Source organism: Tasmannia lanceolata, unplaced genomic scaffold, assembly GCF_043159265.1.
Source record: "Tasmannia lanceolata isolate RefF3 unplaced genomic scaffold, GAP_Taslan_0.1 ptg000018l, whole genome shotgun sequence".
Classification (NCBI taxonomy): Eukaryota; Viridiplantae; Streptophyta; class Magnoliopsida; order Canellales; family Winteraceae; genus Tasmannia; species Tasmannia lanceolata.
Window position 1 is genome coordinate 7,030,128 of NW_027518695.1, and position 17,199 is coordinate 7,047,326.

A 17,199-nucleotide genomic window follows, 5' to 3' on the forward strand; every position below is an offset into this window, starting at 1 on the left:
CAAACCTTCAAGGTCGTTTGGATACGCGGATTTTAGAATCCGGCTTTTACTGTTTTAGTTTGAAAACTGTGTAAAAGAGGGTGATGATCAAGCTGCTGGTATGCTGTCAGCGTGTCTTGGATTTTAAGTAAGAAAACCAGGTTTTAGAAATCTCTCCGGCATCCTGCGATTTCTAAAACCTAGAATCATGAGACGATCGCCAGCTGTCTTGCTGTCAGAAAGAAGGGCTAGAAATCAGAAAACGACGGCTGCTTTGTTTCTTCTCTTGTCTCCCAACTACAATTCTGAGGAAATCCAGGATTCTAAAATACGCGCATCCAAACGGCCCGTCACAGTTCAAAATTAAACGTGATTTTGAGTAATTGAGTCTGATTGTCAAAACCTAAGGCCTCGTTCGTTTTATACTGGTTACATGTCCTGTTCATTCTGCCTTAGTGTGCTATGGCGAGTCCACTACTGAGTGAGCAGTCAATTTGTGAGACTGTGAGCCAATTGCGAGCCCAGAACGGGTTAGACCCCAAATTACCTTTAAATTGATTGCATTGGGTTTGGGGCTCACAATATAAAACAAACAGGCCCAATGCAGAAAAAAAAACTTGGCTCTAGATCAAAGGAGGCGGTATAGATCCATCTAGTATTCCCTCCCAGCTATATGAAATTATTGTAAAAGATGCTAGTGGCTCTACTCACCTAAGATTGTAATGGCTTTTTTTTCCCAGTATATCTGGTAGGGATTTTGCCTAACCCTGGCTTGCCAATAAAAAAATAAAAAAATCTCTCAAGATGCAGCCATGACGCAAGATCAATTGCTTTGGTACTAATTAGTACGAACCTGAATTAGTTCGTTCGTAATGAGATTGATCTTCTTAGAGGGAAGAACATCCTCTTGACCCACTTCGAGGTAAGGGTCGGTCCTCCTTCGTCTGCAAAACACAATTTCTGAAACAATATTCTTTATTCATTTGAGACCTTTGTGTACAGAACACAGTTTCTAGAATAATATCAGTCATTCATTCAAAAAAAGCTAAGTACATGTTATTTATATAAAATCCTAATCTCAACAACCTTTACCTTTAAGACTCCTGCCTCTACTGAATATACAAGAGAGCAAATCTAAAAATAACAAGAGGAATGATAAATGCAAGGGCCCTCTTTATGCAAGGTCCGGTTGCATAAGGGCATAAAAAGGGCCCTTGCATCTATCATTCCTTAAGTAACAAATATCCAAACTAATTTATTTCACACTAACTGGGACCCATCTAGTCACGTGCCGCAACAGTCATTCCTTAAGTAAAATATGACTCGCGAGTCATATTAGTTTTAAACCCCTTGGCTGTTGTGGTGAGAGCTTTCGAGTCGATTCCAGGGTAATCTAATGGCGGAAGAAACTGAAAAAACTGAAATTCACCAATCGGACGGCCCTTCTTCGTTACCAAAATCATCAGATGATAATGCTAAGCAATCACAGGTGCGTTATCTGAAGATCTTTACAAGTTTCTTATTCTTTTTTCCTCTGTAATGAATCGATTTCTGTGGCTAGGGTTCTTAAAATTCTATCGAAGACATATTTTATTTTTAAATCAATCTGTTATAATTAGTGATTTTATCATCAACTGCCTAAATATGTTTCCTTTTGTTTTCCCTTTCTCTGTTAGAAATTGTTTTTTAGGGTTCCTGATATATAACTTAGGGATTTTCAAGTAGGTTTTGTCATTTGGATTCTCCAAGTGTTTCTTATTTTTTGCACGAGAAAAACAAGTTTCTGTTGTTCGTTCACCGGATTTTAGAGATTAGGGTTTCTATCGTTCAATTTAAGATTTTCCATAATTTTATTAGTGATCGTTGCAAAAAAATAAACACACACACACACACACGGGGGAATTGTTTTTTTGTTTTTTTTAATTCTGGTAAATTCGTGTTTAGGGTTCTCAATTAGGGCTTATTTTGTATGTTTTCATTCTCAATTCCTGCAAACCAGTCGCTACATTGTGGTTCTTTCGTTGAAGTCTCGAATATTTTCTGTTTTTTCATTATGAAACACTTTCCAGGGATCTCTTACTGCTGCCTTTGATGAATTTTGTGTTTTTAAGGTTCTTGTACTACAACTAGAAGTTAACTCATTTTGATACGTACTTGTTTTGTGTATGTGCTGTAGCTACAAATTAGTTATTAGATAGTTACTTAGGCTAGGGTTGTGATGTTAGTTTTGATTGAATGTGATGTTAGTGGGTAAATGGGTTGATGATGTGGCACTCTCTTTGTGCTTGTATTTAAGTAACTTTATTTCAATGAAAATGGAGAAAAAGAGAATTTTGCAACAGCATAGGAAACTTTGTTTTGAGGAGAGTCATGGTTCCTCTCGAATCGAGCCATTAGGAGGTCCGGTTGCCTCGAATCAACCTCTCTCGCCCTCATTTCTATTTTTTTATTTTGTTTATTTCCGTTACGGCCGATTAGGCACGTAACACATTTGTTTCCAAATCTCTGCCAAAGAAGAAGATGATGACAATGAGAGTTTGGTTTTATGTTATTGAGTCAATTTTTCTGACTGATAAGAATGATAATTTCATCACAATCATGATTAAAAAAAGCGAATAACATTACAAGAGAACTTGTATCACTATCAACAAAGGCAAAAATATAGCAAGAGCATCTGGATTTATTTTCTCCCTCTCTCTGCAATAGACTAAAGTATATTTTAGGTCAATACAGCATAGATTTAGATTGACATTTTTTTATTACATCTATTTCATCAGCATTCTTTTGTTGAATTCGGTATTTCAGGTACCCGCATCACCCACTTTCCCGGAGTTTCCTAGCTCCAATCTCCAAATGCTTCCAATCATGTATCCTGCACTGGTACCAGGGTTTATTCCTTTGCAAAACCAGGAACAGAATAACCGCGGTGCAGGAATTTATGCTGTTCCTACATTTCCATTCATGGGGCCAATGACTGGACTTCCTTCCAACACCCTTATTCCTCTTACATACAATGTGCCCACGTAAGTACTTTCCAGTACTAAATTTTGTATGTATCAGTTGTTCTTTCTTTATTATTAATAGATCATCTGTTACTACCTTTACTCTTTTTAATCTTTTTTCTTTACTTGTGTCTGAAGTAAGGTTTAGAAGGATTTATAGAGTTTGTCAGCAAAATGCTCGATATGATAAATTGTGGGCATGTTATGATGTGAAACAAGTTCAAGGAATATTTGGAATTTATTGATTGTTACAGACCTGATAATGGAATTTCTGCAATTGATGATGAGTTAGAAGATATTGAATCTCGTAGGGCCCATTTGGATGCCCAGAAGAATTTGATTTGGATTTCTCACATTTGTAGCCCTTTTTGCATTGTGATTTGGATCCAGATCAAATCCTTCAATTTCCAAATTAGCGGCTGACAGTGAAAGAAAAGCAAATTTCCAAATATGCTGTGGAAATAAGAAATTGGAAATCCACAGATGTCGCAGTTTCCTTCACCCTCTTTGCTCTTCAACCTCTCCCCTCCACTAGGAAGTACCCCCTTCCCTCTCTCTCTCCCTCTACATGAGCTGGCAGATCTATTCATTTTGTATTCAAAACTCAATTCCAAATCCAATTACAAAATATGAGGTATCCAAACGGGCGCTTAATTATGATGCCACTTGTATGGATAATCCATGAATGTTCTTTCTTAGTTGGCCTCGAGAGTAATGTATTATTGGATATTTTCCTTTTCAGTTTGCCACTTAGGTTTGGGATAACATTTTCTAGTTCATTCTTGTATGGCTTCTGTCCTAGACTACCCGGCATCTTTCACTTGAGCAACTTAAGTTTTCTGCACTTCATTCCCCTTTCCCAAGTTATGAGAGAATTTATTGCATCCTGGTTTCAACTAACACTTATCCACAATGCTCATCTCCAATTGTATATAAGTGCTGTATAGATCACATCCTCCATACTCCTGCATATCCCCACAGTGGAAAGTCTCTTTGATCATCTTCTCCTGTGGGGTGTACACATAGCTTCCTTTGGAAATGAGCCACACACAATACTTGGTTTCTCTTTGATTGTTTCCTTTTTGCCCATTATAGGGAGATCATTGGTTTATTTTCATTAACATCATGCTCCTCTTGGTTCAATCGTCTTTTGGATTCTGATCTTCCATTTGCGGGGTCCCTTCCAAAAGGTAAGGAATGGAGGCCTTTTCCACTTATCTCATTTCACATTCACTTTTTAGTGGAACTAACTCTTTACTGTATGTTGGATATGCTTTCCTCTCCCATCCAACTTGGCATATGGTACTTCATCGGTTCATCCATCAGCAGCTAGGGTGTGCAAATAATAGGGAGGCTGAAAGTAGAGCAATGGTCATTTGGTGTCTTCCATTTCTAAAATGTCTCAACTGAATAGATTAAGCTTGAATTATGTGGCAAAGGTATCCTAGTGTGAGAGCCTTTAGCCAAAAAGGTGACTCGGTAGTGAGTTTTTTCGCGGTTGACCATGTGGCAATTGAAATTATTGCACCCCTTAGGGCTGTGAGCATCTTGTTCTATTCCCTTATGCCTTTATTCTTGAGTGCGATGTTTTTATATCATTTGTTGGCTTCGGTAACAAATTAAAATATTCCATGCAATGTGTTTTCACATGGAGTTCATTGAGATGTTTGAAACTACGTAGTTTGGATATTTTATAGATGCTTCCCATTGAATGGGGAAGTTTGGATATTCTCTCCATGTCTACAACAAAAACTTATCATAAGGAAATCAAGCAACCAAGTAAATTGTATTAAATTTAAATCTCTTGAAATGTATTTTCATTTGATTTAGTGAATGCGGATAGAAATTACTCGCTCTGGAGCGCTTCATTTTCCTGTTCTTATTGCCCAATGTTTCTTTCTTAATGAAAATTATTGTATGAAACCTATTTAAAGAAAAAGAAGCAATAGAACTCCATTGAGGTTAATGCCAATGGCTTGTATTAATCATAGATGCAGATGGAGTTTACATATTATGCCACATGTCTGTGCTTAAGAGATGCTTGTTTGAGCTATTATCGTGGTTCCATACAAGAATTCCTTTTCCTTAGGCTATACAAGGATGCTAATAATGCTATCATCATGGTTTATGGAAGAGTGATTAATAGAGATGTTTGCTTGAGCTATTATCATGTTTCCATACAAGAACTCCTTAGGCTGTACAAGGAGGTTAATGCCAATATTAGGATTGCTTAAATTTTAATGGGTGTTGCTGTCATAAACTTTGAATAGCCTTTTATTTTGATACGAGCCAGAAATACATCTGGTTTTATTCTTAAGTGAGCTTGGGAGCCAAATTCCTGAGACTAGACTATTTTTTTTCCTGACTGGTGGTATGCATTCAAAGAGAGAGAAAAGTCCTAATGCCAGGGCTGAGATGATCAGAATACAACAAAATAAGACAACTTGTGAGTATTTGTAATTTGTACTTATGAGAGGGAACACTAGAATAAAGTATTATGTGACTAGAATAAAGTAATATGTTTCTTCTCATTCAAAAATTGAGATTTGATCCAAAATTCCTGGTAGCCTAGCATTAGATGCATTGATTTCTCTTCCGGAAGATGTTGATTTTGATATATAGATTTATGAAGCTGACAATGTCATTGTATGGTTGCATGTGTTCCATCAGAAGGCCAAATCCTGCTGAGGGAGGAGCAGTTGGGGAGGAGCATGGGCAAGCAGGAAGGCAACAACATGCAATACAAAGACAAGTTGTTGTAAGGAGATTTCAGTTTGGATTTCAGCTCGACTTGTTTCTCATACTAAAGCTGGCAGCTGTGATCTTTTTGTTCAACCAAGATGGATCAAGACAAAGGCTCATTCTTCTTCTCTTCTTTGCTTCTTTTATTTATCTGTAAGCACCCGTTCATGGAAGTTTCACTTTGAGTTAATACTGTTCTCATAATCTCTGAATGCTTTTTTTAGGTAGTATCTACTAATGTCCAGTTGAACATAGGAGTTGACAATTTTTTGGATTTTGATATTTATGTTCTTTATTGAAGTTGACAAATTTTTTTGTTCTCGTCCAAATCATGCTAAAAGATTTCAGAATAATGGTAGTGATAGCATGGATTTAAATTGTAGAAACTAATGTTTGTTGACTTTGTGGTTCTACAGATATCAGACTGGAGCTCTCACACCTTTCATAAGATGGCTTTCACAAGGCATGCAGAGGGCGGCAGCGCCTCCACAGCCACGGCCAGCTGTTAGGGCAGAGAATCGCCCTGCTGTTACGGCGGAGGATGATAATGCCCCTCAGCCAGGTAACTCTCTCCATCTCTCTCTCTCTCTCTCTCTCTCTCTCTCTCTCTCTCTCTCTCTCCATATGTGCCACATGTCCGGTCAAAGGCATTGCTATCAAATGTTGGTGGTGGTTGGCCATTGCTTAAATGGCTAGGACTGATTGCTGAGATGCTTGGATCAGGAGCTATCCATTGTGGGGGCCATCTCTTCTCTTAATGTGGTCACATGCACAAGCATGTGTATTTGTCAATAACAGAAATCTCAGTCCAGTAAGACCTGGGATCACGGCAAATAATATTCCCACCCCTAAAATTGACACCCCACTCATTTTTATTTTTTTTAAAGAATGGCTAAGGTGCTCCTAGATGACCTACCTTGTAACCCTTCTTTGAATAGAATAAATAAATAAATAAAAACCTATTGCATCTCTCTCTCTCTCTCTCTCTCTCTCTCTCTCTCTCATGCAAAATGGTCTCCCTGGATTTTAATGGAAAGACCGGCTGATTCCATCCTATGAATGTAGACCCTATTTCATTACCCCTTTGTTTTCCAGTTCTTGGATAATTTCCATCATAGCTCTGCAAGAGGATCTCAGAGCCCTTCATTTGTGGGAAATTTTGGATGTAAACATGGCATGTGCATGAGTAATTTGATCTTTCACAACAAGAATTGAGAGGCTTCTGCCTCTTCATTGAGATTTCAGATGCCAAGTTCATGGAGAACGGTTATCAGCAGCTATCGCCAATTACTGAAAAGTGCCCCTCTGATACGTCTACTCGAACATTCTACACACAAATAACTCAAGGACCATAAAAAACCTTTTTCTGTCTGCCTCTCTTTCCCACCCTCTCATAATCATCTATCTCAAGGACCCAACACGTGTTTGACTGTCCAAGCCTAACACTCATTGTCACTCTCAAATTATCCTTAATCCTCTCTCTGCTAGGAAATCTGAAACTTTGATTCTGATGCCATTGTCAGCAATGTCAACATCGTCTTTGTTTACAAGGCCCATTTCCTATGGTGTTACCTTCACTGTCAAGAGCTCAATCGCAACACCTTCCAGAGAGAGATAGGAAGCCATACATATTCCTGCATTTTTTAAAAGAACTAACTACCTAAGAATAGGGAAAGGGGGTGGAGTGGCTATCTTGATGGACACACCATATATATATATTGAATGGTTGGACATACCTTATATAGATCCGTTTTTGTCCAATCTTGACCATTAGAGTACCCAAAATGCAATTGCTTTACGCACCCAATATAACCAAAATGCTGAAGATGTTCCATTCTCATTTGTAATTAGTAAATGTTATCTTGTGTAGAGGGACATCCTGGAGTTCAGAATGAAAACCAGCCGATGGACGATGCAAACCAGCCAGGCGAGAACGAAGGCCAGCCAGAACCAGGTAGAGATGGTGGCGGTATCAACTTTTGGGTGATCGTCAAAGAGATCCAAATGATCGTCATTGGCTTCATCACATCTCTTCTTCCCGGATTTCACGCCCATGTTGATTAAGTTGTTCTTTGTCCCCCACTTTTTGGAACTGATCGAGAGCAGAAGAGAATAATTTTTCAGTAAAAAATAACACAGTATACTTATTGCCCACATACACTGTCTTAAATTGTTATTATTTCTGTTTTCTTTTAATCACTGTTTTGTTATATTAAATTGAATTAGTTTCCAGATTTGGTTTGCCAATCAAGGCTTTAAATTATCATAATGGGACATTTTTATGCTGTCTTGCCATGAATTTCCTGAAATTTCAAATACTGGAAAGTATAGTGCAAAAGGGTGCCCCATAGGATTTTACCTGGAATCTACTGAGTGGTGGATTGTCTGGCCTTAATTGTGACTTAAGATTGCATTTTTACCCATGTTATTAGCTCTAAATTGCTTGCAAGTTTTGTCAGTGTAAGATAGGTATATATATGTATCAATCAACAAGAGATATACGACATGCATTTCGTTCTTTATCATGAGTTGCTTGGTAATAAGTTATAGGGATTGCCTACTTACTACAGTAGGCTCTGTCTAATAACTAATATTCGAGGTGGAAAGCTATCTTCCAGGTTGTTAGAGGGCATTAGCTATCAGTAATCTCTTGTTTCATTAATCAAATGATGTTCCTCGTAATAGTTTCTTGTGCAAGGACTTCAAATTTCTTTTTCAATTTTTGTTTCAAGTATGTAGACATGTAGTGGCTCAGGGCATAAAGATCTCTTTAATAATGCTTTTAGCTTGTTGGCCTTGCTTATGCATTGTTGTTCTCTTTCATTTTTATGAACGAGGAGGTATTAATTCTTGTTTGTCTTTGATCAAGAGGAGTGGAAATAGTGAAAAGGGGAAGGGAACCTGAACTTCTTTTGGATGACATGAACTTGATTGTTTGAGTTGGGGAAGGGAAGAGGAAAAAATTTCGAGACGATAATGCTGTTGAAACGACAAAATGGGAAAATTAGATCCTGTTTTTAGCAAGTTTTTTTTTAATGTTATGAAAATACCCGTTGTGAACTAAAATATGATTGATAGTTTCTCCATTAGCACCCTCTATTCCCACCTAGGATGCTCCATCTGATTTTGTGGCTATGTTTAGGTCCATATATAAATCCACTGGACACTGTTCGGATCCAGCTGATCTGGCTCCTGTCCATTAATGATCGTGTCCTTTTGATCCATGGGACCGCCTGGGCCCCTTGACACCACCCCATGACATGTTAATACCTTGCAAATTCTTCATTAATCCTCTAAGTAGCAATTAAATCATGAGATGGTGGTCGACTGGTCGGGATTTGTTAGCCCATTCCAGGGAAAACCATTTCACGGCTTGCTTTTGCATGTGAGAACAGCCACCACAGATGAATTAAATGAATAAGACAAAATCTACGGCATATTTTCCATAAATGCCAATTAAAAAGCTACATGTCTTCTAGATTGTTTTGCTAAAAATAGGTGATATTTTGATATTATAGTGTGTCCAGCGTAATGCAATGGATCGGCCATGGAGTCACCTGCAAACAGAAAAACAAATTAACTGGGGCAAACAATTGGATGATCTAAACCATTCATTTGTTGGGTCCCAACCATGGTTTTAAATTTCGACCGAAATCGGATTTACCCTGAACAGTATATCTTTTCGGCTGAAATTCAAGGAAATCCGCCCAAAAACCTCAACTTTATTAATTAAATAATATTTTCCCAAAATTTTGTATGAAATAAAATACTATTTTAATTGATTCGTCACGGCCGAAATTTCGGTTTCGGTGAGGACCCAAACGCATTCATAAACCGAAATTTGAAACCATGGTCCCAACGTAGTCTTCTCCATTTTAAACTATTCACCATATAGAACTCGCATAATGATTTGCCTTAAAGAATAATAATTAAGTATGATACAAGATATTTCACATCTCAATCTTTCTCCAGCCATTGATTAAAAAAGAAATGAATGCTGAAAAAGCCCAAAAGCCCATTTTATTTGGGCTTGAGGAATAATAATTACAAAATGTATAATATGGAATGATAATTACAATATATATAATATAGAATAATAATTACAAACTGTATAATGTATGTACACAGTATAAAAGCTAAACTCACATCTCAGACAAAAGCCTGCTGATTTTTCGAAGCTCCTTGATAGCTGCCATGGTTGTAACTTGCCCTTTGCCGCTGAGGATGTTTCTAGATAAGTTCTCCGAGGAGCCAACCTGACTCCGATCTTCTTGTTGGAAGATTGATTCAATCACCTGCCAAACAATGATGGGTTCAGATAATTTGTAAAATCAGTGGCAAATTTTCATCACAACTCAACTCAACAGAACTAAGCCTTTGTCCCAAACTAGTTGGGGTCGGCTAATGAATCCATGACAAATTTTTCATGAAGAAGGTGAAAGGATCTATCCGGCTCAAATTGACTAAGTCTAATCCTGAGACTAGTTGGGTTCGTCTACATGGATCGTTTTCATCACAAAATATGAAAAAAATATGAATAAATGATTGCTGCCGCAACATTTTTTTTTCCCTTTTCCATGCGTTATGCTATAGAAAAATGACCGCTTTTCAACCTCTAATGCAGCCATGATTATTTTTTTTCCATGGAATATTGGTTTATTCAGTGGTGGGAGAGGGGCAAGAGGGGTGGGAGAGGGATAGAATTGAGAGGGCACGAGTGAGGAGAGGATGAGAAGAAGAGAGGTGGCCGATAAACAAGGAAAAGAAAAACTCTACTCAAAATAGAGTTTTATTTTTTCTATTTTTTAAACCTAGCTTTATTTTTCCTGTTTTTCAACCACTTAGCACCATTCCCACACTCCTGCCCTCTCAAACTCTCTCCCTCTCTCACTCTTTCTAGCCCTCTCTCACCACTTGGCAGACTAATATTCCATGAGAAAAAAAAATTAATGGCTGCCAAACATGGCTTAAACAACTGCAAACAGAAATTTTCAGATGAAGATAGAGAGGCAAAATATAATTTCATGCAGTAATAATGCAAAATACTAATGGATTATCCAATAAAATGTGTTACCTGAATATTTTCAAGCATGGACTGTCCGAGATTCTTCAAAGTACCAATCCCATATTTGTCTGCCACGTCTGCAGCGCTGCTAAATATGGGTGTATTACTGCACTCGTCCGTGGTTGAGGGGCCGGAGAAGGGAGTGGTATTATTACTTGCTAAGTTCGCAGTTCTCTGTGTTTCTGTATGACTTTCCTTATCAGATACACCTTCACTGGTGCTTCTACCAAACTTCCAAAACCATTGAAATTTACCCTTTCGCTCCTTCAAGGCGGTACCCTGATTCCCTACTGGATCTGTGTTAGATTCAAGTTTACCCATGGTTGTTTCTGTGGGTTCAGAGTCTGTAAGTGGTGGATTTTCAAACATGGAGCTGCATTGCTCCTCCATGCTATTAGTTTCTTCATCATTGTCATCAATAGACAAATGTGAGATGACGCTACTCTTCTCAGAGTCATTTTCATGGTCATGAGCTCTGGTACAAGGACTTGGAGAAGAGGAGAAAAGCGAGGAATTATCTTCGATGGCCACATGTCCAGTCAAACATGTCTCTTCAGTACAAATAAAGTTCTCTATATCATTTTGTTCGGTTTGGCTTTCGAGTAAACCCTTTTCCACCCCAACTTCAATGGAGAGAGGATCTTTAGAGCTCAAAACTTCACTACTGCTTGACTTCTCAAAATCTGTTTCGGAGGCAAGCTCGTGGGAGAGATCGTCCAGCAGCCTTCGCCTAATAGAGAATCGAGTGTTCTTTTTTCCACTCACAATTTTTGTTGGTGATGGGTCTGATTCTGTTCTAGACAGGCTAAATTTTTCTTTATCTGATGACCCCTTTGTTCTGGATGAAATCAGACTGCTCTCACTCCCTTTATGTTCTTCCACCTTGTGCAACACTCTCCATTTCTCTTCCCAGTAACTCCCTGGCAACAGATTTAAGGGCGTTCTCGGAGAAATTGGAACAGGTGAAACACTATAACCTCGGTCGGCGGCTGATTTGGTTCTGGAAAAGTCGCCCTGTGAAGGAGACGCAGAGATACTCATATCAAGTGCAAGAGCCTGCAACGACTTTGCCTTATCTATCAACCTCTTCACATTTATATTCTCCGGGAAATTCAGCAACCTCTGGAGGCAGGAAGTCGCATTTTCAGTTGCAAGAAGTGAGGATCTTAAATGAAGAATCATGGAGACTGCAATTGCTGCAATGAACGCGCCTCGATGAGAACTTAAGAGTCTGAAATTAGACTGCATGTCATCCTCGGACCCTGAAAATGATCTACCATTGGGTGATGCGAATATTTCATCCCAAATGATTAATAAATCATCTAGTAAGAATTCCCGTACGAATAAAACCCTCAACCAGCGGAGTGCAAAGTATTGAGGTTCGACCCCAAGCTCAACGAGGTGACTGTGAAGAGACAAATCAACAATAGAAAGCAAATGGTACAACGCAGAAGATGCTTCGATAACCGGAGGTAAGCCTGTCAGGGAATTGATAAGTGGTGAGGGAGAGAAATAGTCTGCCATGGCCACTGCACCACCAGCTCCACTCATTAAAGCATCGAACATGCAATACGCATCGTGTTCCATAAATCTCTCGGATAGGAGAATTCCCAATTCACCTTCTGCTCCATAGGCATCACTTAGCAACACAATGGTCCCAATATTGGGATTGAGTTCATCCAGACTGCTAATTTTAGCCGAACTTCCCTGAAAATTGGTATCACCATTGTTCCCCAATGGCCGCTTTGATGAAACTGGGGAGCTGGTCTTTGTAAAGTTGCAGTCGTAAGCCAGATTGTTTTCTAGGAAAGAATTACAATCAAACTTGTCACAAAACTGATCTTCATAAACTTCCCGCACTTGAGAAAGATGTTGAACATCAACATGAAGAACATATAACAAAGGAGCCACAAGTTCGTGCATCCCTGTGAGAAAATAGGACACCCATTGCATATCATTAGAAAAGATGGCATCTCGGACAAAACATAGAAAACCCCCACAAGAGAATTCAGATGAACAAGTAAAATTACAGTACCATATAATTCAATTATTATCTTAAGCTGAACTTCGGTGGGTAAGTTTAGGAAATCCAGGTTCTACTGGTATCAGGGATCTTAACCGTAGTTCAAAGAATGAGGTTAAATTGGTTTTTTTCGTCTGACTGGGAGGACTCAAATGAGGTGAAGTTCACCCTTTCCTGACTAGGATCCAGATGAGTGGTTGCTCCTGACCATCTCAGTCGTGGGGCTTTGCTCTCTTTTTATTTATTAACAATGCATCGCCATTTAAAGAAACAATTGAAGAGATTGTCTATCATGTTTTAACTAACACCTAACACGGAACTTGCCTTGTCGGTAACCATATTCTGGACGTCTAAGACACCAAAGTAACAATATCCTTCTTAACATGGCCTGGCACGCTGCTGTCTGAAAGTAGCTTCCATGCTCTGGATACAAACGTGATAAATCCTGATCAACCATCTTTTCCAGCTCAGCATTCCGGAAAAATCGGCCCCACATGCTATCTGCATGGACAATTTGCAAGGAATTAAATACATAAACTCTCAAGGCAATAACATTTTTATTAGTAAAAGCTTGGGAGTCATATAGGCATTTGAAATAAAAAATCTTGTGACAACAATAAATCTATCGGCTCTTCTAATAAGGTAAGAAACATTTAAATTTTACCTGGATTTTGTGATAATGGATCGTCCATGACAAGATCAGGAACTTTATCTCCATCCTTAGGAGGATCAATCAGAAGCTGTCTTCGCAAGCCAGCATATCTGTGAAGACACGACTAGGTTTAGACAGAAGATAAATCATGCAAGGAAATTTTTCCATCAATCAAAATTATTCACTTCAAGTTCTTTACAAGGAATTCGAACTTGAAGTGATCCAAAGATTCCAAACTGATGCAGGGAAAAATTCGAACAATATAATATCATAAACTAAAATCAATTTCTCATTTTCTGTGAGGTTTTTTTTTAATTCACTGTTATTATGTAATTTCATCAACGAGTATCTATAAAAATATGGAAAATTAAAAAATAAAATAAAAATCCTATATTCAAAGCCGAAGAAACTGAGATAACAATCAGGAATGCTTAGTAGGAAGAAGAAAAAACAATGCCACACCATTTTCATCTTGTAGGAATCACTTGACAGGGATTGAAGCACCATACCGCGACCAGATCTTGGGTATCACACCCAAACAAAGAAGAATTCCCATTCATTATTAAAATAAGCCTCTAGAAATACATAAAAAATGCTCTCTCTCTCTCTCTAATATGTGCATGTGTGTTCTCTTCAAAGCCATAGCATATACTTGATTTAATCATAGCTCTACATCTGGACCTAACTTAACCCAAAAGACACCTCTTGAATTAATCCTAATCTTTCATCAAGCCTCCTATGGAGATCTAACATTCTAACCCAACAGAAACCTATATAACCCAGAAATACTTCATGTTTTAGAATGATAAAACCTGTAGCAAATAACTTAAAAGTTAAAACAACTCAAGTAAAACTTTTATAGTACCTAAACTACTCGTAATCCAAAAAACAACATAAAACCAAACCTAAAACAGACTCATGGCTCTCTCTCTCTCTCTCTCTCTCTCTCTCTCTCTCTCTCTCTCTCTCTCTCTCTCTCTCTTCTCCAAAAAAAATGCAAATGATAGGGCCCACATTTCAGTTAAATGATTTCCATTGATAAATCAAACGCTCATTGTGCCTTCTTCCTTCTCTTCATTCTCCTATTTCGGAGTCTGCACATGTCTGACGGCTGCTCTTGCATTAATAAGCCACATTTTAATTGTGAGAAAGAAGCTTGCAGCCATTAAGCAAAATATGATTATGAAGACGAGAAAGAGGCTAATAATTTGGGAGACAATAAGATAACATATTCCTCTAAAGAAAACAGTTTTGTATAATAGAGATCTCAAGTCAGACAGAAAATACAAAATCAGCAACTCAAAGACCTATCTCTCACCTAATTTCCTATTATTTCAACCAAAGCAAGAAAAATACATTCCATTACTAAACACGTTTTCCATTAAATGTCATGATCACAAAGAAACAAAAAAGAAGAAACAAAAAAATAATTCAAAATTGAAAAAAAAAAGAAGAAGAACTGAAACCACTAAATCTCAAGCTTAAGAAAAATCAAATATCCGCCTTTTGAATGCGAAACAAACTACTTCAAATGGAAAAAATAAAATAAAACAGGCAACCAAATCACTGAAACCATGTAATTCCAACTACAAAACCAGAACAAAATCTCCAAAAATGAGAATAACCATTTTTTAAAAAAAGGAACTTTGCAAAGGCAAACTGAAACACATGAAATAAAAGTACAGAAAATAGGCAAAAAGGAGGGGAAAAATACAAGGCACTAATCCCAATCTCCGGGAAAACCAAACCACACGCGCATCTTCCATAGATCCAATCATACAAAAGTCAAATTAAAAAATAAAATAAAATACCCCCTTTGTCCAATTCAAGCATCACAGCGCTAAAAATCTACAAAACCAAACACTCCCTAAAGAAAATATTACGGAATTCAACAGAACCTATATCCTTCGGCAAACTGCAACAACAAAAAAAGAAACACCACTCTTTGCATGCATCAAACCAAACAAATTAAAATAATAACAGTTCCATTATGTAATCCAAGAATCTCACCTTGAAAAAAACAAAAAAAAACCTATAGAAACAAAGTACCCGATAGAGAAAATAAAAAATAACAGAAGGAAATAACGGAATTCATATAATCAAATCTCCACCACTTAGAAATACTATTTGGTATATACCAAAGTTTGCGGATTAAAAATAAAATAATTCAAGAATCAAAACCTTAATAAGAACTACACAATCCCAAAAAAAAAAAAAAAAACTTACTTTATATATAATTTTTCAAGCATCAAAACCCTAATAAGAACTCTACAATCTACAAGCACCCAAATGGAAAAAAGAAATGGGGATCAATCGAATCATACCTCCTTCGATAATCAGCAGCCACACGGCGAAGATCTTCGATCGAAGAAGAGGAAGATGGCAAGATCCCTAGATTTATACGCCATTGAACACCCCTAAGATGGGAGAAACGAGAATTAGGAGACGAAGAATCGGGCAATATTAGCTCGGCTAGGGCTGACGTGGGCATGGTTTTCCTGCGATTTCTTGGAGACTCAGATGCCCTAAATTGGAATTTATGGAGAAAGGTTGGGAGAATTTATGGAGGAAAGGATAGAAAAAATTGAAGTCACAGAGGTGGAGAAATAAATAGGTTTTTAATCCGGGGAGGATTAGAGAGGGGAAAACAATGAGTATGGAGAAAAATCGTATCAAAATATTGGGAAATGAAATTGCTACGTAAATTGGGAAGAGAAATGGAAGAAAGAGATAAAGAAATTTCAACGGAGGAATGGAGTAGAGTATATTGTGCTTTACCTTGTTTCTTCCGAGGAAAGTGAGGGGAAAGACTGGAAATTAATTTATACAGAGAAATTCGGAATGAGAAAATGATGGAATGTGTGGAGAAAGACGGAGAGGAGTAAAATGAAGACAAAGGAAGGGGAGGGAAGGAAGGTAAGGTGGAGAAGAAAAAGAAAAATTTTACCACAAACGACAAAATATTTTGAAAGGGAAGTGATATATTCGCCCCCTTTTCTTCCCATGGCCATCCCTCAGGTGAATTTATTACTACTACTCTTTTCTTTTTAGTTCTTACACTACAAGGGTTGGCCCTCCGAATAAAAGGAGAGAATATATCATACCCCCTTTAGAAAAGGGAGATGATTTTTTCACCCCCTTATAGGATTATGCCCCCCCTGTTAACAGAATTGTGGGCAAATTATTTGGATACGCGGATTTTAGAATCCAGATTTTAGTTTGAAAACGGTGTAAAAGAGGGTTCATGATCAGGTTGTTGTATGCTGTCCTAACAGCATTTCTTGGATTTGAAGTAAGAAATCGAGGTTTTAGAAATCTCTCCCACATCATGAGATTTCTAAACCTGGAAACATGGGACAGTCTGTTGCTCTCTTGCTGTCGAAAAGAAGAGCGAGAAATCAGAAAACGACGGATAGTCTCTTTCTTCTCTGGTCTCCTGTCAGCAATTTTGAAGAAATCAAAGATTCTAAAATCCGCGTATCCAAACGGCACGCTTTTTGACGTCAAATCATGTTAACAATGGGGCGCATAATCCTACTGGGGGTGAAAAAATCATCTCCCTTAAAAAAATGTTTTAAAAATTGCAAATAAAGTAATTGATTAAAGGAGTAATTAATTTTTCTTTCCTACTTTCTAATGAGTGATGTGATTTGCCACCTTATGTCCTTGGATGAATTCTCTCTCTTTTTCATTCAAATGTATGAGTTAGTAAAATTACAAAGCAACCCTATTTGAC

The 17,199-nt window shown here is 37.7% G+C and overlaps 2 protein-coding genes across 3 annotated transcripts; one reads left to right on the forward strand and one right to left on the reverse strand.

The window, feature by feature from the left end:
• Positions 1-1,311: 1,311 nt before the first annotated feature.
• Positions 1,312-8,005, forward strand: LOC143849531 (uncharacterized). Its single transcript, XM_077358589.1, has 5 exons — positions 1,312-1,468; positions 2,785-3,002; positions 5,652-5,876; positions 6,140-6,285; positions 7,594-8,005. The coding sequence occupies exons 1-5, from the start codon at positions 1,376-1,378 to the stop codon at positions 7,785-7,787; spliced, it is 876 nt and encodes a 291-aa protein (XP_077214704.1). The 5' UTR covers positions 1,312-1,375; the 3' UTR covers positions 7,788-8,005.
• A 1,608-nt stretch (positions 8,006-9,613) lies between these two features.
• Positions 9,614-16,363, reverse strand: LOC143849530 (uncharacterized). 2 transcript variants are annotated; one of them, XM_077358588.1, is made up of 6 exons: positions 16,242-16,357; positions 15,788-15,880; positions 13,476-13,573; positions 13,136-13,312; positions 10,798-12,713; positions 9,614-10,018 (listed from the first exon to the last, which is right to left on the reverse strand). In XM_077358588.1, exons 3-6 carry the CDS (start codon positions 13,501-13,503, stop codon positions 9,866-9,868), a joined length of 2,274 nt encoding a protein of 757 aa, XP_077214703.1. In that variant the 5' UTR covers positions 13,504-13,573; positions 15,788-15,880; positions 16,242-16,357; the 3' UTR covers positions 9,614-9,865. The 2 variants fall into 2 exon arrangements, with proteins under 2 accessions (XP_077214703.1, XP_077214702.1); XM_077358587.1 differs by having other exon boundaries at positions 15,788-16,363.
• Between the last annotated feature and the right edge of the window lie 836 nt (positions 16,364-17,199).